At 36.7% G+C, this 20,182-nt stretch overlaps 1 protein-coding gene across 2 annotated transcripts in view; it reads right to left on the reverse strand.

Moving 5' to 3' along the window:
• The window catches only part of LOC122014734 (tripeptidyl-peptidase 2-like), a 76,430-nt gene that overhangs the window by 4,849 nt on the left and 51,399 nt on the right, over positions 1-20,182 (reverse strand). For both annotated transcript variants that reach the window (XM_042571125.1, XM_042571124.1), the window contains exons 22-31: positions 16,105-16,222; positions 11,651-11,730; positions 11,414-11,486; positions 8,752-8,837; positions 8,631-8,682; positions 8,414-8,545; positions 8,246-8,314; positions 7,784-7,876; positions 416-511; positions 186-284 (exon numbers count right to left, since the gene is read on the reverse strand). In XM_042571125.1, the coding sequence (XP_042427059.1) occupies positions 186-284; positions 416-511; positions 7,784-7,876; positions 8,246-8,314; positions 8,414-8,545; positions 8,631-8,682; positions 8,752-8,837; positions 11,414-11,486; positions 11,651-11,730; positions 16,105-16,222 (898 nt within the window). The remainder of the gene's footprint in view (positions 1-185; positions 285-415; positions 512-7,783; positions 7,877-8,245; positions 8,315-8,413; positions 8,546-8,630; positions 8,683-8,751; positions 8,838-11,413; positions 11,487-11,650; positions 11,731-16,104; positions 16,223-20,182) is intronic.

Consider the following 20,182-nt stretch of genomic DNA (forward strand, 5'->3'; position numbering starts at 1 on the left):
GGATTAAAATAGGAGTTAGCGTGTGGCAAAATTTAGAAACAAATCTACAAGTTCATGCAAATGGAGAGGGGCTAGTTAACTCTAGTCTTTCCACTCCATTTGAGGAGAAATTTTAAGAATACCTGTTAGATTTGGAAATAAGTGGTCACTTAGTTTATCTAACAGACATTTAAATGAATTATCACCTCAGCCTCTTCATCCTCACTATCAGACTTTAAAGACAAAAACTTCAACAGCTCTTCTTTGTCAATGCTATCAATCACCTCATTAGCAGCATTAATAATCTGAAAATAGCAAAAACATATTAGCTTTCATTTTAAAAATTCTTGAACCCCATAAAAAGTAATACAAAAATAGGCTAGAAAATAGAAGACAACAACATCATGATAACAGAATGTATAAACAATATACATACCTTTTTATTATGACAACTTTTGTCCTGTTCAGGGTTTCCAGAGACTAGGCATTCCAAGATCTTTGCAAGTAATGGCGTATAATTTGGATATTCCATCTACATTGACATCAGAACAATATGGAAAAAAACGTCTGTATTCATTCAAAAATATAGCAACCTTAAAACTTGCATATGCAGGAATGAGAAGACAAGATTCACTGCAAACAAACAACAGTTGTCAAAATACGTATCAACAATGGCATTGGATAATCAAACATTTAAGTATCAGTAGTATAAAATTGGTAGGATTGATGAAATTGGGAATGTTATAATTTTATTAAAAGAAAACGAATAAGATATAATAAAAGTATTTCATATACAAGATTAAAAAGATGTTCTAACATCTTAAGGATAATTATTGTGTCACTACACATTAAATTACTAATAACACAATATACAAATAATGAGTCACATTTATTTACATAAAATTTAATGAATAATAAAAATAGATTATAACTAATAATAAAATGGTAGTTTAGTATAGATTACTCACTAACACCATCAGTAATTTTCACAGTATCTTTTCAATAAAAGTATTTATTATTTAAAATTCATAGTATATGGTATACAGTATAGTAAGGTCCTAATTACATCTGATATATGTGTTGAATTTAAGTTTAAGTTTTAGCATTTTTGCTGATGGAGAGATTATTGTATTATCTCTCAATTCACTGATCTTTCTCGATCAATAGTGACAGAGATGGGGTAAGATGTCAAGTTAATTGAGTAATAACAAAGGTGAATGAGGGTTCCCCAAGCCTATGTGACACTTGAGCTATGGCAAGGCTAAGTAATTTATGCAAGCAACAAAGTCTATCTCTATCCTCCCCATGTCAGCAGGGATCAATGAGAAGGCTAGATTGGTGAAGCTTTTTAAAGTCATTCCAATTTGAACAAATTTTAACCTATTTTGTTTTTTTTAACCTCAATTGACTAATCATTAAATTTCTATTCTAGCTATTTTCTTTGAATCTATAGTGTGTTTTTCCTGAAGTTATGAAGTTCTTTGTCTTTGTGAGATGACAAGCAGACTTGCATTTGCCAATAATGATTTGTGATTTGTATACCTATTAGATGAATAACTGTGAAGCAAACTACAAGATTTAGGGAAAAAAATCAAGTACAAGACACCTAAAAAATATCGAAAATTCATGATTTATATATTATATATATTGGCAACAATATTGGAGGCTGTTAGAATATAATAAGCAGTACAGTTCCAATTGGATAAATTTATTAATGTCATGTATGAGTATATTACGTGAGTGGGATAAAGCTTGGTTGTTGCTGTTGTATGAGTATATTACATGAGGTGCAACCTGATCCCTCATTGAATTACACTTTTTCCTTTTTCCTCCACCTTGGTATGGCTATTTCTCTGTGGTTATCCTTCTAGGGAACAAACACTTCTGATCACATATCTTGTAATTGGGAATGCATGCAACTTTCCCAACCAAATCACTGCTTAACCTCCTATCCTACTCTACCTCCCCCACAATATTCCCTCATCATCCTGATTCTTCGTTTAGATGACATTATAATGGGTTTGTTTAGGGTGTTAAAGTTGATCCATTACATATTGAGCCAAAGGATCGATCACGACTATGATTTTTTATTCAATGGAAGTCATCCTAACATTCATGATCAACCTGTCACAATCTCAATTACAAAATTCCCAGCACCATCCATAATTCAACAATGTTGACAAAGTGAAAGATAAAGCTCCAACAATATCAAGTTAGATATCAATGAAGTTCATATAACAAATAGCAAATGGAAATAGAGAACAGGATAAAGGGTGCATTATTGATTAGAGATGATCATCTAAATGCTATCAAAGAGAGGAGTTTGAAGGAGGCAAGTAGACTTCATCACCTTAAGATATTGTTATTTGATGCAGTCCAAAAAGATGACAATGGTGTTGATAATAGTGCAATTGATAAGAAGAAAATAATGGGCAATGATGATGGGGGTACACTGTTAGTTAGAGCCCTAGAGTCAATCATTTGATGATTGTTGTATGGACTCGTTGTATCATATTCTTGTATATTAATAAAGGCATTTGTTTTGGTTATTATACTTACTTGTATTGGTGCCAAATAACTAAGTATAATAGCGTCCTTGAGTAGAAGGTTCTTACCTATATCAATCGATTGGTTGAATCGATAGTGAGATGATATAGGGAACACTACTCTTAATCATTCCTAGTCAAGTATTAACATTCAGGGACAATGTTAATATGACGAGACTAGCATGTAGGTCAACTCGATGACTTGATCTCACAAGTCATGGATATGAAGATATCAAGTTGACACATGGATATGCATTAGAGAATGTATACTGAATGACCCGCCATGAGAAAATATCATGGATCGTTATATGAGTGTCATATACTTTCTCATATGGCTATTAGTATGACTACTAGTCCTTGGACCTGAAGTCACCATGGTTCCCTACATAAGGAGTTACGTACTTTCCGTAAGTGGGTGGACTATAAAGGCGATTCTTGGGTATGTAACAAATTATGCGGAGGGATGTGAGTGATGTAGATGGGATTTATCCCTCCCGGGAGTGACATCGATATTCTTGATAGAGTGAGACCACGAGTGCATGCCCAAATGAGTCGATATGAGATATTGAGCTCATTTGATTGAGTGGGTCTACTGAGTTCAAGATTTAGATTGATTAGAGGATGACACACATTGATCAATCTAGATGTCTAAGATAGAAGGACAATGTCATATATTGTGAGGAGTCACAATTAGTAGTCACAAGGTGATGTTGGATCTCAACATTTTTGTAACTTGGGTAGTAATGATGTGTTGCTAGATACCGCTCATTACTTATGCTTCTAAATGGATTTAAGAGAATTGCCAACGAAAGGGCAATTAGATGGAGATTAGGTTCATTTGATGAACCTAAAGGATTAGGCTCATGTGATGAACCCAATTGGATTAAGAGTAATCCAAATTGAGCTAATTGAGTTGGACTCAATTTGGTTCATGTGTTAAGTGAGTAATTTGGACTTAGACTCATTTAATTAATTTAATTCAATGAATAGAGATTCATTAAATTAAAATTGACTTGAACCAATGGTTAGATTAGATCAACCAAGGGAGAGAAGTGATCAAGTTTGACTTGACTTGAGAAGAAGATGAAGGGTCAAGTTTGACTTGACCATTTGCCACCTCATTGGTGAGTTGGCATTAAGTGGACTTATGATGATGTGCCACATCATCAAGACCACTTCATGGTGTACCACCTCATGAGGGAGATTAAGAGTTTTTGACTCTTGAAATTCCATAGAGTATATAACCACTCACTTGAAGGTGGCCGGCCACTTTTGTGGAGTTACAAGCTTGAATTGATTTTTCATTCAAGTCATCTTCTTCCTCAAGCTCTTCTCTTCTCTCCCTCTCCTCCCTTGGCCGAACCCTAAAAAGGTGCTAGCACACCTTTTGTTTGGTCTCTCCATCTCTTGCTTGTGTGGATACACATAGAGGAGTGTCTACTTTGACACTCTCGAGATCCGGCGAACTAGTGAGGTCATGTGTTGGAATTTTATTAAGGCTAAGCATATTAAAGGGTTAGTTGAGGGTAACTAGATACATTTATGGCAGAACCAATTAGTATTTTTGGCCTGATTTGAGGGTATATGCTCTAAGTTTGGGTTTTCAATTTAGAGTTTGGTTGGCTGATTTAGAGATCTATTAGGTCAATTTTGATTTGGTGTGCTTTGGGCTATGACTGGACTCACTTCAGGCTCAAATTGGTTAGATTTTGGTTCCCTAGTTTCTCTCCCTCTTGTGTGCTCTACCCTTAACACCCCCACTTGGCCACATACAACCTCATCGTCTCTTGCTGGTTGCCCTTGTTGCTACCAGATGCAGGCCATGCCAAACCACTGCCGCATGCAGCCTGCACTGTTGCTCATCATCCTCCCCTCATCCCAACACTGTCATTGCCCAGCATCTGCATCTCCAATTATACAATAGGAATAATGGAATCCCTCCTATTCCCCTCTTCTAAGGAATAGCCTTGGCTGCTCCCTTTCTCTTTGAGCATGAACAACCTTTTTCCCTTTGTGTAGTGATTGAATGACAGTAGTCATTTAGTCATCTCCTACTCAAGAGTGAGCAGCAACCTTGCTTTTCCTTTGTGCAGTGACTGAGTAAGTTTGGTGGTTGCTGAAATTTTTGGGGTTTTCGAGTATATTTTATACCTATTATTGTCCATTTCTGAAAACTATGAGTGCATGTGGTGGATCTTCTGTAGTAACAAGAAAAAGCTTTTCTTCCAACCATATCAGCGCTTTTGGTATTTGATCGATGAATCCAACAATTAAAATACCGTTCCGTGCCGCCCGGCACGGACGGATTTTACCGTTCCACCTCTTGAGCGAAACCGACACAGGAGGCGGGGTAATTTCGCGCGTCACAGACAGATCACAGAACTCAGAAGACAAAAGAATCGCGTCGCGAATCGCGTTACGTTGCGCGACAAAAGGATCGCTCGTCGCGAACGAAAGGAATCGCAACAAAAGGGGAGGTAGCGGCAAGGCAAGGCGGATAGGTACAATTTCAATTTGACCTAAACGAGCATGTGGCTTATCGGAGGCGACGAAGGCGTACGGGAGGCTTCGGAGATGTCACGAGACTCCCCCGGAGCTGCCGAAAGCAGTCTTGGAGGCGCCTTCAATCACGAAAGTCACGGAGTCATGACGTCGCAGGCGCCACTAGACGAGTCACGGGACGCCTCCGACGCCACCGAAAGCATCGTCGAACGCCTTTCGTGCGTCACGGACAGATCATAGAACTTAGAAGATAGAAGAATCACATCGCGAATCGCGTTGCGTTCCGCGACAAAAGGATCGCTCGTCGCGAACGAAAGGAATCGCAACAAAAGGGGAGGTAGCGGCAAGGCAAGGCGGATAGGTACAATTTCAATTTGACTTAAACAAGCATGTGGCTTATCAAAGGCGACGAAGGCGTACGGGAGGCTTCGGAGATGTCACGAGACTCTTCCAAAGCTGCCAAAAGCAGTCTTGGAGGCGCCTTCGATCACGAAAGCCACGGAGTCATGACGTCGCAGGCGCCACTAGACGAATCGCGGGACGCCTCCGGCGCCACTGAAAGCGTCGTCGTACGCCTTCGGCTCCATCGAACCCCTTCGACACCGTCGGACGCAGCGTGGGGCGCCTCCCGCACCGCACGTCTGCGTTTCTGTTCGGCGAAAAAGACACAATATTTAAATAATACAAACATTTCCCAACTGGGTGTGATATTTCGAAGAGGCATTTTATAAACCTTAATTAAATTATGCCAATAAAATATAAAAATATATTTATAATTTAAAAAATATATTTAAAAATTAAATAAATTTTATTAATTAATATTCTGAAAAAAATTACTATTTGAAATTTTATTTAAAAATTCTATTTTTTTTTTTAAATCACATTTATATTCTGATAATTTATTATTATTTTTTAAAATTAAAAATTTACAAATACATTAAAAAAATAATTTAAAATTTTCAAATAATTTTATAATTATTTTTATAATTTTAAATTTAGTTTTGAATATTAAGAATTACTATTTTTTAAAAATAGTTTTTATAAAATAGTTTTTATAAAATTTTAATAGCCATTATCTTATGCAAAAATATTAAAATATACAACATCTCAAAATATAAAATATCTTTAATAATCAAATATTAATATACATTTATATTTATATGTAAAAAATATCGAAACTATATTGGCATGGCACAATATGATACCGAAACCGTATCATTCCGGTTCAAGACCGAAACCTCGGCACAAGTCGAGATTTTAAACCTTGTATGAATCACAGTTTAGGTTCTTCTCTCTCCTTTGAATTGATTGGAACTATAAGAGGTCACAAAATCGATTAAGTGAATTTCGACTCGTAAGAAATCCTCAAAGTAGTTGCGGTGGTGGATTGAACAAGTGAACCATCATGGAAGTTTGATGTTGCCAAGTGGTAGAATAGAAGTGAACCATCGTGGAGGTGTCATGGTGTATTGAGGGTGATTTTTGAGAAGATACTGCTTGAGATTAAAAGCAGAGATTCGAGTGAGGATAAGTAGTGAGTATTAAGAGTGGAAGGTTTAGATGGAGGCTTGATGTTGTATGTTGTCATGGAATTTTTCTAGTGTAATGGTTGTATCTTGGATGTCAAACCATGAGGTTGGATTGGGTTGGTTAGAGGTAAGTGTGGATTAAATGAGATCAGTGTGTTGATCCTTATGAGAAACTTTAATATTACCTTTTTGACTCTTTTTCATATTTTGCTTGTATATTCGTGTCGGCTTCTACAAGATTCTTTATTCATACATCAGATTGGTTATCAAGCATGTAGAGTATTTGTGAAGATTTATATGTTGGGTTACTCGAGTTTTAAATGTTGAATCATATCATGTGATATTCATATGCAACTTCACCTAATAGTTGATTAATTTGTTGCAAATCATGTTGTCATTTTCTCTCGACTGTTCATTGATCGTGATGAGGAAGAACTTGGGCTGCCTTAGATAGTTTGCATTCATATAGAATGTGCACATGGTGCCACTCCATATCTCAAAATGATAATGTACAAGGGATAGCACCTATAAGTGAGTGCAAATTATGCTGATTTAGTTGCATGAATTTAGAAGACAATAGTTAGATGATTTTATTTATACATGTTGGATTTTATGTAGTATAGTATTTATACATGTGAACTTTACTATCATTGTACATTATCTTGCTTTCTGCATATTATCTTTTTCAGTTGCATTACTATGTTGTTGGACTTTATGATTTTGTTTTGCTTATATTTTGTATGTTCAACTTAACTGCTTTTTATATCATGATTGTGTAAATGTGGCGGTATTTATTAGTTTGAATTTTGTAAACTATATTTTGGTTGTATGGATATTTCATGTTCATGAGGTACTGAAGAAATTGTCATACAAACATTATGAGCTCCATGCCATTCCAATGATCATGAAGACAAACTTGGAGCGTGATAGGGAATAGATATGTTCCATCAACTTTAGCACCGATGCTATGCACACAAACAATATTTCATAACAATGACAATCTCCTTGACACTATGTTCCCAGTTGATAATGAGATATAATTGAAACCTACATCCATACTCGTATGTTCAAACTAGCATGGCTATTTTTTCCTCCTTGTAAAAAATTATTTAACAAGAAGTTTTTTTTTCTGTTTGTGAAAATCTTAGTTAGATTCCAACATAAACTAACTGGACTAACAATATAAATGAATAGATTGAACTCAGAACAAAATGAGAGAGAATCTACCTTAAGAGAATCAGCGAGTGCACTCCATGCAGATATTTCTTCATCGGTCTCTCTCTTTAAGCTCGCAAGAAACTTTATCTTATTATCTCTTAACTGTAAAAAATTGGAAGTTAGTGAGCAGCAATAAACACAATTTAACAATTTACACAAAATTAAAGAAACAGTAAAGATCAGCTACGAGATTTAAATTATAGAACTTGGCAAATTGGTAGTCTTATATTCATCAACCAGCTGTTAGTATGACTATAGCAAATGCATCACATCAGAACTTGATGTCTTAGAGCTAAAACATAAATGTAATATAGACACAATGAAGCTAATAAATGGAATGAAACATGAACTAATGAAATGAATGTGAAAACACATTAGAGAATTCAAGAACAGGGCAGTGGGGCAGTGTAGTGACGTTATTGTTAGATATATACTGTATAGAAGGAGAAATTTGGGTTAAGCTTAATTTACCTCTTCATCTAAGAGTTCAGAGACACTTTTTGTGACCCCAGTTGTTTCCTTTCCCTTTTCCTCATCAATCTGCAAAATTTATTAGGTATTTAGATCTACTTATCTGAGGCTACAAATTCTACCAAGAAGTCCTCATTGATTACAAGGTAACCAAGCACCAGAAATCACCTTAGACGGTGGGATAAGATAAGATATCTTATAAGATATCGGTGACTGTTGAGTTTGGTTACCTTTACCATTTTCCAGGTTTACAGAATCATATGATATCGATCCGAGTAACATGACGCCAGGTAAAGAATTCTGAAAGAGAGGCATCAGGAAACAAACCAAAAATAACATTAGGATAACATACTCCAACAGGAAAGTTTAAAACTTTCTAGAGTACCTTAGGAAGCTTCTCCCTTAATGGCGGACCAATGTAAAAGGCTTCATCTTGTCTGGAAGCATATCCAACATCAATTCACATTATCTGAATAAAGTGAAAGACAAGTATAGATAGACTTTACCCTGGAACTAAAACAGAAGATTTGTAGGTGCCATTTCCCATAATAGGACCATCAGGTACAGAAAAGAAGCTCAATTGAATGTAGTCCTGCATTACAACTTAGCTCTATCAGTATTTTCAAGAACTATGCAAATAAGCTACTAATAAACAGTGACCTTCTGTTATGGATGAACTTCAAGGTATCTAAGATTTAATTTATTCAAGTCCAAAAATTGAATATGTATATGTAACAAGTACTAAACATGTCAATGAGAGAGCCATTCTATCAGAATTCTCCTTAGCTAAATGAAAATAATTAACTGTTTACTACATGGATTATTCCGTACGGTTTTAAAACATGATGAGACCATGATCACTTTATGAGTGTTTATAATTATATGTTCCGAGTATTGGAAATGAGAAAAGTGGAATTTGAAAAATCCAATTCTTCTATTCCAAAATTACTTGTATACTTAACACAGATTCTATTAAATAAAAAACTAAACAATATCAGTTTTGAATGAAACTACATGGCACAGTCCTTATTACTTTGCCTATGACTCTTGTCAACTCTAAAATTCCACAATGAATTTATTGGCTTGGAATCATAGGATAAGCCAATCTCATAGGGGATGAAGAATTATTCAAGTCCAAAACTTTTTGAATGTTTCTAACAATTAGAGATCTCCCCTCGTCGCCCCCATGGATATGCTCTACAAGGTTCATAACTGCTTTTATTTTAGGATGCTTACCTAGTCAAAACTTAGATTTGCCTTTACCCAAACTTTTTTAATTCACTCCAATATCACCCACTTGTTTGCCTGTTGCTAAACAAAGTTTGGATACCAAATGAACCATCATAGATGGTAATGACGACGGTACATTGTGACTTCCGGCAGCAGAAGGCTTACCAGCCAGAATCAATGGTTGGCCAATGCAGCTTCATATGAAAGAACATTGAAGGTATGGGACTCGTTACAGTTCCTGTAATGAGTCACTAACAGTTGGAATGGAATCCTTTTCTATGATTCCCTTAAGAAAGTATCCCCCCCCCCCCCCCCCCCAATGTCAGAACAGTTAGCAACGACCAGTCTAGCAGCTACAACAGAGGTCTTGTAGACCATTTCTAAAACCATAGGCATATGGACTCAACATGCAGTATGCCGCTGGTAGATTTTCCAACTAATTGCTACTCCATATTGATGCCTCAGTCAAGCAAATTTGTTAAATGCACTGATTAGCCAATGACAGTCCAAGAGTTCAACCAATAGGCTTCTTTAATAGTCAAATTACCACCTATGGTTATTCAAAACTTCTAAGAAGAAGACTTCATCTAGCATTTCTCTAGGTTTTCGCAGGAGGTCTTATTGGCCTGTAGGCAAGACAACAACTGAAACTGGCTCACAAGGAAACTGCTTGAAACATAGTCCTTGCAACTGAGTTGAGTGACAAGGCTGAGAAGGGCAGAGCTGCTTCCATTGAACCAGGGACAGACTATCAAATATCCCTGAAAATAGGAATCTCATTACTTGGTTGAATCCTCTTACTGAATTTCAACTGCTTGAAAACAAACTTCTTTTGAAGAGATGATTGAAAAGAAAAGCTACCACCTAAGCCAGTTATTCAAATAAAGTATCTTGACTTCAACAGGGACTTGTTAAGAAAAGGAATGAGATAGTCCCTTGGGAAAGTCAGAAAAAAAATCTGTTCTCACCAATAACCTATAATCACTGCCTCCTGTGTCAGTCCTAGGGGAAATCAGGAAAAAAAAAATTAAGAAAAGTTGTTCTCGCCAATAATCTATAATCACTGCCTTCTGTGTCAGAGGTTTGATGGGAATTTGATAGGATTGGAACATATAGAGAGCAAATGAAGGAAAAAGTTCAATGTGCATGCCATGAACACTAAGGTCAAAGTAAATGGCGCCGCTGGAGTGTGCTAACACTTTCCAATTTCTGGTTTGGTTTTCTTTCTTTCATAAGAGGTCCTTTCACAAAGAAGCATTCCTCACTCAAGATTGGGTTTCTATGCCAGGTGTTATAGCCTTGACTTAAGGTGCAAATAACTAGGCATAATTGAGAAAGAAAAGTACAAGCTAGTAGGGTCAAAGGATAGAGAGAAAGCATGTGCTCAAAGGCTACCATACAATCTTAGAGATCATTCTGAATCAGCATTTTCTATGAACAAATCATTATTATATGTGTCATTCAAGGTCAAATAACAGTGAGAAAGCATGTGTTCAAAGGCAACCATACAACCATAGAGATAATTCCAAATCAACTTTGTCTATGAACAACCCATTGCTAGTACATGCATCATCTCATGGCCTGACTCAGGAAAGGGAAAGAAAGGGATAATAGGAGCTAAGGGTGAATGCAAGTGGTTTGAGATAGAGACACTACCCCTGAGGTTGAGCTTAAACCTTTAAGATCTCTGTTGTCTCATAGAATAACAACACAATCAAAAAGTTTATTACTAGTAAATGACCCAAACGTCAACCTTCATTCCTAAAGCTATGAAATTATGGTAATGCAAACAAACAATTTAAGCTGATACAAAAAATGTAATTACTACAAACAATCAAAAAATAATTTAAAAGAAACTTATGGTAATACAGACTACTAATTTAAGAATATAACCAGCAATATGGAAGGGCAAAATTATTACTGCATTTTAATAATTACCTTTCTTTCTAATTTCCTTTTAATAAACAAGACCAATTGCTTTAGTTTCTCCAAAATATGAATACTCTCATGCCTGAGCATAATAGAAAATATATTTAGTGCAAGACATTTAGAAAATCTCACGAGATACAATCAGGATAAATAGATTGTTACTGCAATCAAACAGTTATTTTCATAATCAACATTTTGGACCTTATTATTTCAGATTAAATGTATTTAAATAATCATCATAAGTACCTTGAATGAAGACGAAGAGTGAATTCACCCTTAGGAAGCTTCACATAATCCGGATAGGCATCCCCAGATGCATAGACACGCTATGCAAGAAAAAAAAAAAGAAAATTGTTTTCAAAAAAATATGAAAGAAGATATCAATAGAAAATGTGAACAAACAAGGAAAAAAATAGAAAATTTCAAAATAGAGGTATCTTTTACAAATTTAATCCTTTATAGGCAGTGTGCAATAGTCATACTAAGAACAAACCCCACACACAACAAAAGAAGGAAAGCAAAAAATATCCAGTAAAAACATAATCAGTATGCTTAATCAATTGCTAAAGAAAAAAACTTTCAGAAATAGTTTCACTGGTCTGAAAATGCCAAAAACAAATCTAACAATGTAATCTTCTATAAGCAAACTTGTTTATCTTCCATTTATGTATTATTTTTGAAGAAATTTATGGTTACTAGGGCAACCTTATACAAAAATACCATCTCCACAGAGCATATGCTTGCATATGAACATGCAATCACATATTACTTCAATCATTAATTGGTTCACATACACTAAGGTGAAATAAATTACCTATCCAGTTTATATTAATTTTAATATTAAAGAATACATTATTAAAAGAAGGAGATCCCTTGGACAAAAGATGAATAGTGGAAATGAATGTCTAATTGATGATTAAAACAAAAGGAGGTCCCTTTTGCTTCTAGCTTCATGTTTAATTGATAGTAAATTGGCCAACTCAACAGATAAAAAATAGAAATTTATTTACCCAAAAAAGGAAGAAAAAAATGCAATGAAAAGTGTCCTTGCTAAGAAAGATTGACAATTTTAAGAATCGAATTTAGAAGCTTCTTGCATTTTGTATAAGGTAAGCGTTGGAAACTTAATCTCACTTGCATTTTGTTTACATTGTAGAGAAAAGCAGTTGTTATTGATATCCACTTACTTTTGCAGTTGTTTCAATTATATTTTATGAATATAATAACATGCACTGGGAGGTAGCTCCACTTCATTTTTCCAGCATATACATCAGCGTTTTTTATACACACTATTCTAGCCTAAAAGCTCCCGTAAAGAAAATATTACTAGAAGTATGATAATAATTCATGCTATCAGCTAAATCAATTAATTATTCTAACTTGACATAGGAGGTTTTGGTGATTGATTAAGTGCCTAGATCAGACTTTTAGGTATATGGTTCCTATTTATAATTATGGTGTCAAATGTAATTGAATCTGGTTCAAATCTGTATACTTTCAACCAAGATTTAAAAATTTGACTCCTACCATAGTTTTAGTACTGGACCATTCCATTTTGAATTGTTTTGGTGAAGTACCAGTCACTCGATGAGAAAGAAGGGAAAGAAGAAGAAAGAGGACTAAGATGAAGAGGTGTGGGAAGGAAACTTACCTAAGAAGGCATCGGCTGACATGAAAGAAACATCAGTAATGAGCTTCTCGAGTCATAGAACTAGTGGAATATGCTCCTTGCAGCCATTCAAAGGTTTTGGATTGTGCAGGAGCTTGCAAGGAGTGGCACTCAACCTTAGAGGAGGGTTGGGACGAACAACAGAAGATGGTCAAGCTCAAGGGAGGATTGCAAAAGGAGCTCAGATTCATGGAAGATACTTGCGATGATGATAGGAAAATGGAAAGAGTCATCTCATCTGCTCATGTATTGGGTATTGAATCTTCTCGTGTGTCAATCCGTGGCTGAAATGAAATTTAATGACTGTGTTGACCTATATGGCTCAAGATTTAAAGCAATGCTTTCTGCTTTCAATTTAATGTGTAGTGTTTGGCCTACAAAGACTCACATAAGTTTATCCCAAGCTTTTGTGGAGACTTTGGAGACATTTTCAGCTAGATTTTAGGGTCATACAAAGATAGTTTAAGCAAGCTCCTCGTTATTATTTTTTTTTTCCTTTTAGCGTTATATACTTTTTATTGCATATCATCTTATTGATTATACGCCATCTTCTACTCTTCATAGATAGGTTTCCTTTATAGCCCCTTTCCTCAAGATGCTTCATATACTCCTCCCAAATGACTATGGTGCAGCGGTAAGGGTGTTCAGTTGTCTCTCAAGCATCTGCGGTTCGATTTCTAGCTACGACGTATTTGCAGGAATTTTTCCTCCACATGGGACTTGCAACTAAGGGATGTTGGACTTCTGGGCCGCCCGCCGCAAGTGCTTCCCGATTTATCTGGTGGCCGGTGGAAAACTTCCGTGGGGCCGGGCCAGTCACCCTAAGCTCGATGTTACCCAACTTGGTTAATAATTTTTTTCATATACTCCTCCCATATGAGTATAAAACTGAATTTTCCTTGGCTACTTTCACCTCCGAAAGAGATACCATCACTACTCTCCAGTCATATTGTGTGTTCATTTCTACTATTCCTATTCTGACCTTGAGTTGACTCTCTCTTCTTTAATTCTTCCCCCACCTAATTCAGTAAAGAAGATGATCCTGTTGGACCCCGTGGTTGTTTTGATGTGATCAACCAAGTTAGTTAGGTCATGTTTGTTTTTGATCCCTATGTCTAAGTGTGCAGGAGCTTAGGAGCGCAGGAAGTCGAGCGGAAGACGCAGCTAGCGAGAAGGACAGCACGGGAAGGGAGCCGACGGGCTCGATGCGTCCGAAGGACGAGAGAGCTGCGGAAGAGTACACCGGTGGGCGAGAAGAACGTGCACGACGTTCGAGGGATGTAAAGCCAGGCCGGAAGACTGCTCGAGGAAAAGGCCAGGAATTGAGTTCGGGTGAGCCCTATTCCGGTTGGTCGCAATCACCCAAGTTATCAGAGCATCGAAAGCTAAAATGAAGGCTAAAGGAGCTGGAACGCTAGCTTGAGGCACCCTCAATGAAGTACTAAAGGCGCCTGCGCTATCCTCAACCTTGGAGGCGCCTCCAACAATTGTTGAAGGCGCCTTAAACAATGGAGGCGCCTTCAACACGGCTTTAGGCGCCTCCAAGCTGGTCAACTCGACCGTTTGAGCGCGGATAGAGTTTTATCCGCTTGACTTGGTTAGAGGCGCCTTGGACCTTTGTTAGAGGCGCCTTGGACCTTCGAGATAGAATTTTCAGGAGCTATTTAAAGGCCCCTGGAACTAGGAAATGATCATTCAATCAAGCATTCAATTCCTAGCAACTTGTGAACTCTTTTAGTGTGTAAAAAGGCTTCTCCGCCTACAGTGAAGGAGACATTCTAGTGGAGCTGTTCAAGAGCCTTGGATTAACAACCGTCTTAGTTGTAACCAAGTTAATTTCTTGTCTCTTATTTTAATTCTGCCTTTCCCTTTAGTTATTGCTATTTATTTTGAGTTAAAAAACCGAGGAGGGTATACTTTTATTTTGTAGGTAATTCACCCCTCTCTTGCCGGCCCCGCTGCACCTACAGATCCTTATTCCTCCACCAACGCCATTTCTAAACCTCATTCCTGCATGGTCTGCACCCTAAATGAACTACCTTTTGCAAGTGTATAGATGAAGGCTAAGCCCTAAGAATGCTCCAAACTTCCTCAAGACACTCCAACCCTCTTGTTGCCAACCATTGTCTCAAATCTTACCTAGGGCTTGGTCCTTACTGTTGCTCATTGTAAAGCACTAAACAACATTCTAACTCACCCCCTTAAAGTACTGATCAATGTTCTACCAACATACTTTCTTGCTATTTATATATACTTGTTGTCAACCAATTTTTGCCTTTCTATCATCTTCAATTTTATGACCAATTTCTAGGAGTGTCTCCAATGTCCGATTGTGGCAGGCAATGATTGATTAATTAAATGCTCTCCATTCTAAAGGTGTTTACCAGTTAGATCCTCCTCCTCTGTCTATTGTGAATTGCAAATAAGTCTTTACTATTAAATGTCCACCCTAGGCAAATTATAGGATTATGGCTCTATTAACAAAAAAAACACATTTAGATTTAATAGTTAGACACTAAAAAAGGACATAGTTGTATTAGCCTACGAAGTTGCACTATGAAAATCATGTTATAATGCATGAAGCCTTTAACTCAATGTTATATGAAAGAATAAAACATATAGAGATTGATTGTGACATCTACAATAATCAACTAGGGAACTAGTTAACCAAATCCTTAAAGACTCATAAAATTGACTAGGCTTGCAATAAGCTAAGTTTCTATAATATATTTGAAAGTGTTATGCACTTAGGCTCCATTTACTTCAAAGGATGGAAAAATGGACGGAATGAAAAACTGAAAAAATAGTGAATGTAACCAAATGGTAGGAGCAGAAAAGGGACCCTTAGAGACTTAATTGCAAATAATATATTGTATAAGGTGTAAAGTTATAATAACGAATTTAGATATATGTACAAGTAGTCCTCTGGGATAAGAAACCCTACAAATTTCCTTTATAAAGCAAGGTGAATGCAACATAAAAGCATTCTAGTGCACAGAAACATTCAAAGAAAAATAATAAAAAAACAGACCTTGTTCGAATCTGATATAGTATAGAACTGAGACTCAAATTTGGTATCATAGATACGATTGTTTAAAAGTGGAATGTGTGGCTTCACTTCAGCTCCTTCATCTAATTTGAATTTGTATCTGTAAAGGCATAAACAAAAATAAGAAATTTTGAATACAGTATATAGAGGTTTCAGTCTTTCAAAACATGGTGCAGATTCTGACCCATAGTTTCATTCGAGACTAATTGTTTTGAATTGAACTTAAATATACCACTTATTTTATTTATGGTTTCACACAATAATGTGTGATTGGTTAATCATGTAGGTAATGATAAGTCAACAAATGAAGGACACTTAAGTGGTGATATAAGGAGGAGGCATGAGAACTAAGCAACGGAGGAAGTGGAAAGAAAATAACAGCAACTATCAGCAGTATGAAAGCTAGTGGGGGGGATCATAGTTACTTGTGGTTGTTATGTCCTGTCATTGGCAGTGGTTGGGATAGTGAATATATTAGATGTAGTTTTATATTGCGTCAACACTTAACCATACTTCTAATGTGTAGATATCTTTATAAGTTTCTCCTTTTCCACAATCAGAAAGTCTAATCTTTCTTCCTTGCAGTGAGATATTATTTATAGTCACTCCTTGCATATACTTATTAGATGTGTGTTGAATACTTCCAAAGATTCTCTTAATTGTAAAGATCATGATTGATTTATATTAGTTTGATTATAGGGATTAAGATTGATTGTAATTAATGATTGCTAGGCATACCATAATTATACGATCCTCTTTCCCTCCTTATGTATATAAATACCTACATGTAAGCATATTATTTTATTGGAAATATTTCATCTTCTCTGACCTAATTTTTTTTTTCTGCCGCCACTACTATTGGTGGGCCTCCTGCTGTCTCCATCTATTGTTGCTACCGCCACCTTCTACTGCTATTGCTGCTGCTGGATCAACCAGCGCTGCCACCTCCTGCTGCTACTGCCCTATTGCTGCTGCCTCCTGTTGCGGCGACCAGGATCTCACGTAGTGCCGGATCGCTGAAGGAGAATCAACCAGCGCTTCCCAAATCTGCTACAACTGTTCTGCCTATGATTTCCTCCTACGATGAAGTCTTCATATTCTAAACCCAATTTGGTTACCACTATTAAAGTGAATTGGACAAACTATCTCCTGTGGTCACGTTCATTTGAACTATTCCGGGGTCTCACAAGAAGAAGGAACATATTTTGTCAATCCTAAAGATCCAAAATATTCATATTGGGTTTCAGACGACTGTTCTGTTACGGCTTGGCTTCTCAACAGCATGGAGGAGTCCGTGAGCACTAATGTTATGTTCGTGGAAACTGCCAAGGAGATGTGGGATGCCTTATGATGCATGTATTCGAATGACAAGAACATTTCTCGTGTTTTCAAATTATATGAAAAACTCTTAATTCTTCGCTAGGATGGTCAATTTGTTAGTAATTATTTTGTTATACCATCCTTTTCCCATGTGACACTCATATTCGAAATAATTAGTGGGAGGAATTCTTGGTTGTGAAGTTTCTATCCGGTTTGGATTCCACTCTACGACCGGTTCGGGATAATCTGCGGGCAAGTGATAACATTCACACATTATTGAATGTTTTGTCTCGAGTTCTTCGTGTGACCACGGGCTATTTGGACACCAATTTTTCCTCATCTTCCGATACTTCGGCTATGGCTGCTCACAGTCGTGGGTTCTTTCGGGGTCGTAGTAGTCACAATCGTGATTGTGGAATTCATACTACCAAGAGTAGCGGTTCGGGTGTTCATTGTGGCCATTCCAACCATGTCTCCAAGAAGTGTTGGGCGAAGTTTGGTAAACTTGACTCGTCTAATAATACATCTACCAAACTATCGACTCCAACACCAAACATTAGCGATTATGATGATACGGTCTCTGTTTCTCGTATTGATTATGAGAAATTGAATCGCTCTTCTGGTAGCATTCCCTATGTGACTCTTGTCTCATCCTCTCTAGGTGCGTTTGTTATATCTTGTGATAAGTCTTGGATGCTGAATTCCTGTGCGTATGTTCATATTATTGGTAACAAGTCTGTTTTCTGTTCCACTTTTGTTTCCTCATCTTTATCCCTATCCGTCTAGCCAATGACACCTATTCTCCGATTATGAAAAGAGATGTTGTCAAGCCAAATATCATTCTTGATAATGTTCTCTTTACACCTAAAGTTCCTGTTAGTTTACCGTCCATAAGCTAGCTAACAAAAGCTCACAACTGTTATGTATTCTTTTATCCATCCTATTGTATTTTTCAAGACCTACACACAAAGAAGATGATCAGTGTAGGACATGAGAGTGATGGCCAATACTTCTCAGTGACTGTCTTCTTATCAGTAGCATTGTCGTCTAGGTCACCTATCTTCCGCTCTCAAAAGTTTAGTTGTCGTTCCGTCAACTAATTTGCAGTGTGAGTCCTGTGAGTTCAGCAAACACCATCGTACTTCTTTTCCAACTAGAGTTGATAAATATAATTCTTTTGCATTTGAACTTGTTCATTGTAATATTTGGGGGCCTAGTAGAGTTGAGTCGAGAGGAGGTTTTCAGTATTTTATAATTTTTGTTGATAATTATTCTCAAAAATGTCCTGAGGTGTTAACATTATTTTATAATGCACTTGAGTTCACTCAGAAGATAGTGTCTACATTCTGTGATTCTCATAGCATAATTCATCAAATCTCTTATTCATACACTTCCCAAGAAAATGAAGTTGTTGAACGCAAACATCGTTATATTTTAGATGCAACTCGTACTCTTCTTTGTCATATGCATATTCTTAAGTTTTTGTGGGATGATGCTATTCTCACAACTTATTTTCTCATAAATAGGATGTTGTCTATTACATGGGGATATCCCCTTCTCTTGTCTTCATCCTGACAAATCTCTTTTCTCTGTGCCTCCTCGCATATTTGGTTGTGTTTGTTTCGTTCATAATTTTACTCCTGGCTAGGATAAATTGTCTCCTCGTTGTATTAAATGTATCCTGCTTGGATATTCTTGCACATAAAAAGGATACTGTTGTCTTGACCCACTCACAAAATGCAATTACACCTATGTTGATGTTTCGTTTTGAGTCTCAACCATACTTTTCCCCCATGTAGCTTAGTCACATGATACATTAGCATCTCCTTCACTACCTATCCCACCATCCATGTCTCCCACTACAGATGCTCCGTCTCCTAAACCCTTGCAGGTGCACACAAGCATGCTCGGACCTAGACCAGATTCATGTCCCTCACCTCCTCTATCTGCATCTCCTCCTCGCCCCTCAGATGTTGATTTATCTATCGCTCTTCATAAAGGTATTTGATCTTGCACTACTCATCCTTTGTCTAATCATATCTTGTTTGATTACTTTGATCCTGTGTTCCGCGCTATTGCTGTTTCTCTATCATCTATAGAAGTTCCAACTTCCTACTTTAAGGCTTATCAACACTAGGCTTGGAAAACAGCAATGGATGTCTGCCCTTATCTCTCGTGGTACTTGGGAGCTAGTGGTTGCACCACCTTCTGTTAATATTGTTGTTCATCATTGGGTATTTACACTGAAATTTAAAGTTAACGGTACTATTGATCAGTATAAAGCTCATCTTGTGGCCAAAGGATTTATCTAGACTTGGTGTTGATTATTTTGAAATGTTCTCTCATACTGCTCGTCTAAATTTTATTAGAGTTCTATTCTCCTTGACTGTCAATTAATCTTGGCCAATATATCAGCAAGATGTGAAGAATGTTTTTCTTTATGGTGATTTGCACGAGACTGTATTTATGGAGTAACCTCTTACTCAGGGGGAGAATACTACTATAGTTTGCAGGCTTAAAAAGGCTATTTATAGTCTTAAACAAAGCCCTAAAGCCATGTTTGATAAATTCAAAAATATAATCAGTGTTGTTGGCTTCGATTAGCGCAAATCAGAACATTCTATGTTTATACGACTAAGCACAAATGGGATTATCGTTCTTATTATTTATGTTGATGACATCTTAATATCCAAAGTGATATAGGTGGGATTAACAAAACTAAGTATTTGCAACAACACTT

The sequence above is a fragment of the Zingiber officinale genome, chromosome 8B (genome assembly GCF_018446385.1).
Source record: "Zingiber officinale cultivar Zhangliang chromosome 8B, Zo_v1.1, whole genome shotgun sequence".
NCBI classification, from domain to species: Eukaryota; Viridiplantae; Streptophyta; class Magnoliopsida; order Zingiberales; family Zingiberaceae; genus Zingiber; species Zingiber officinale.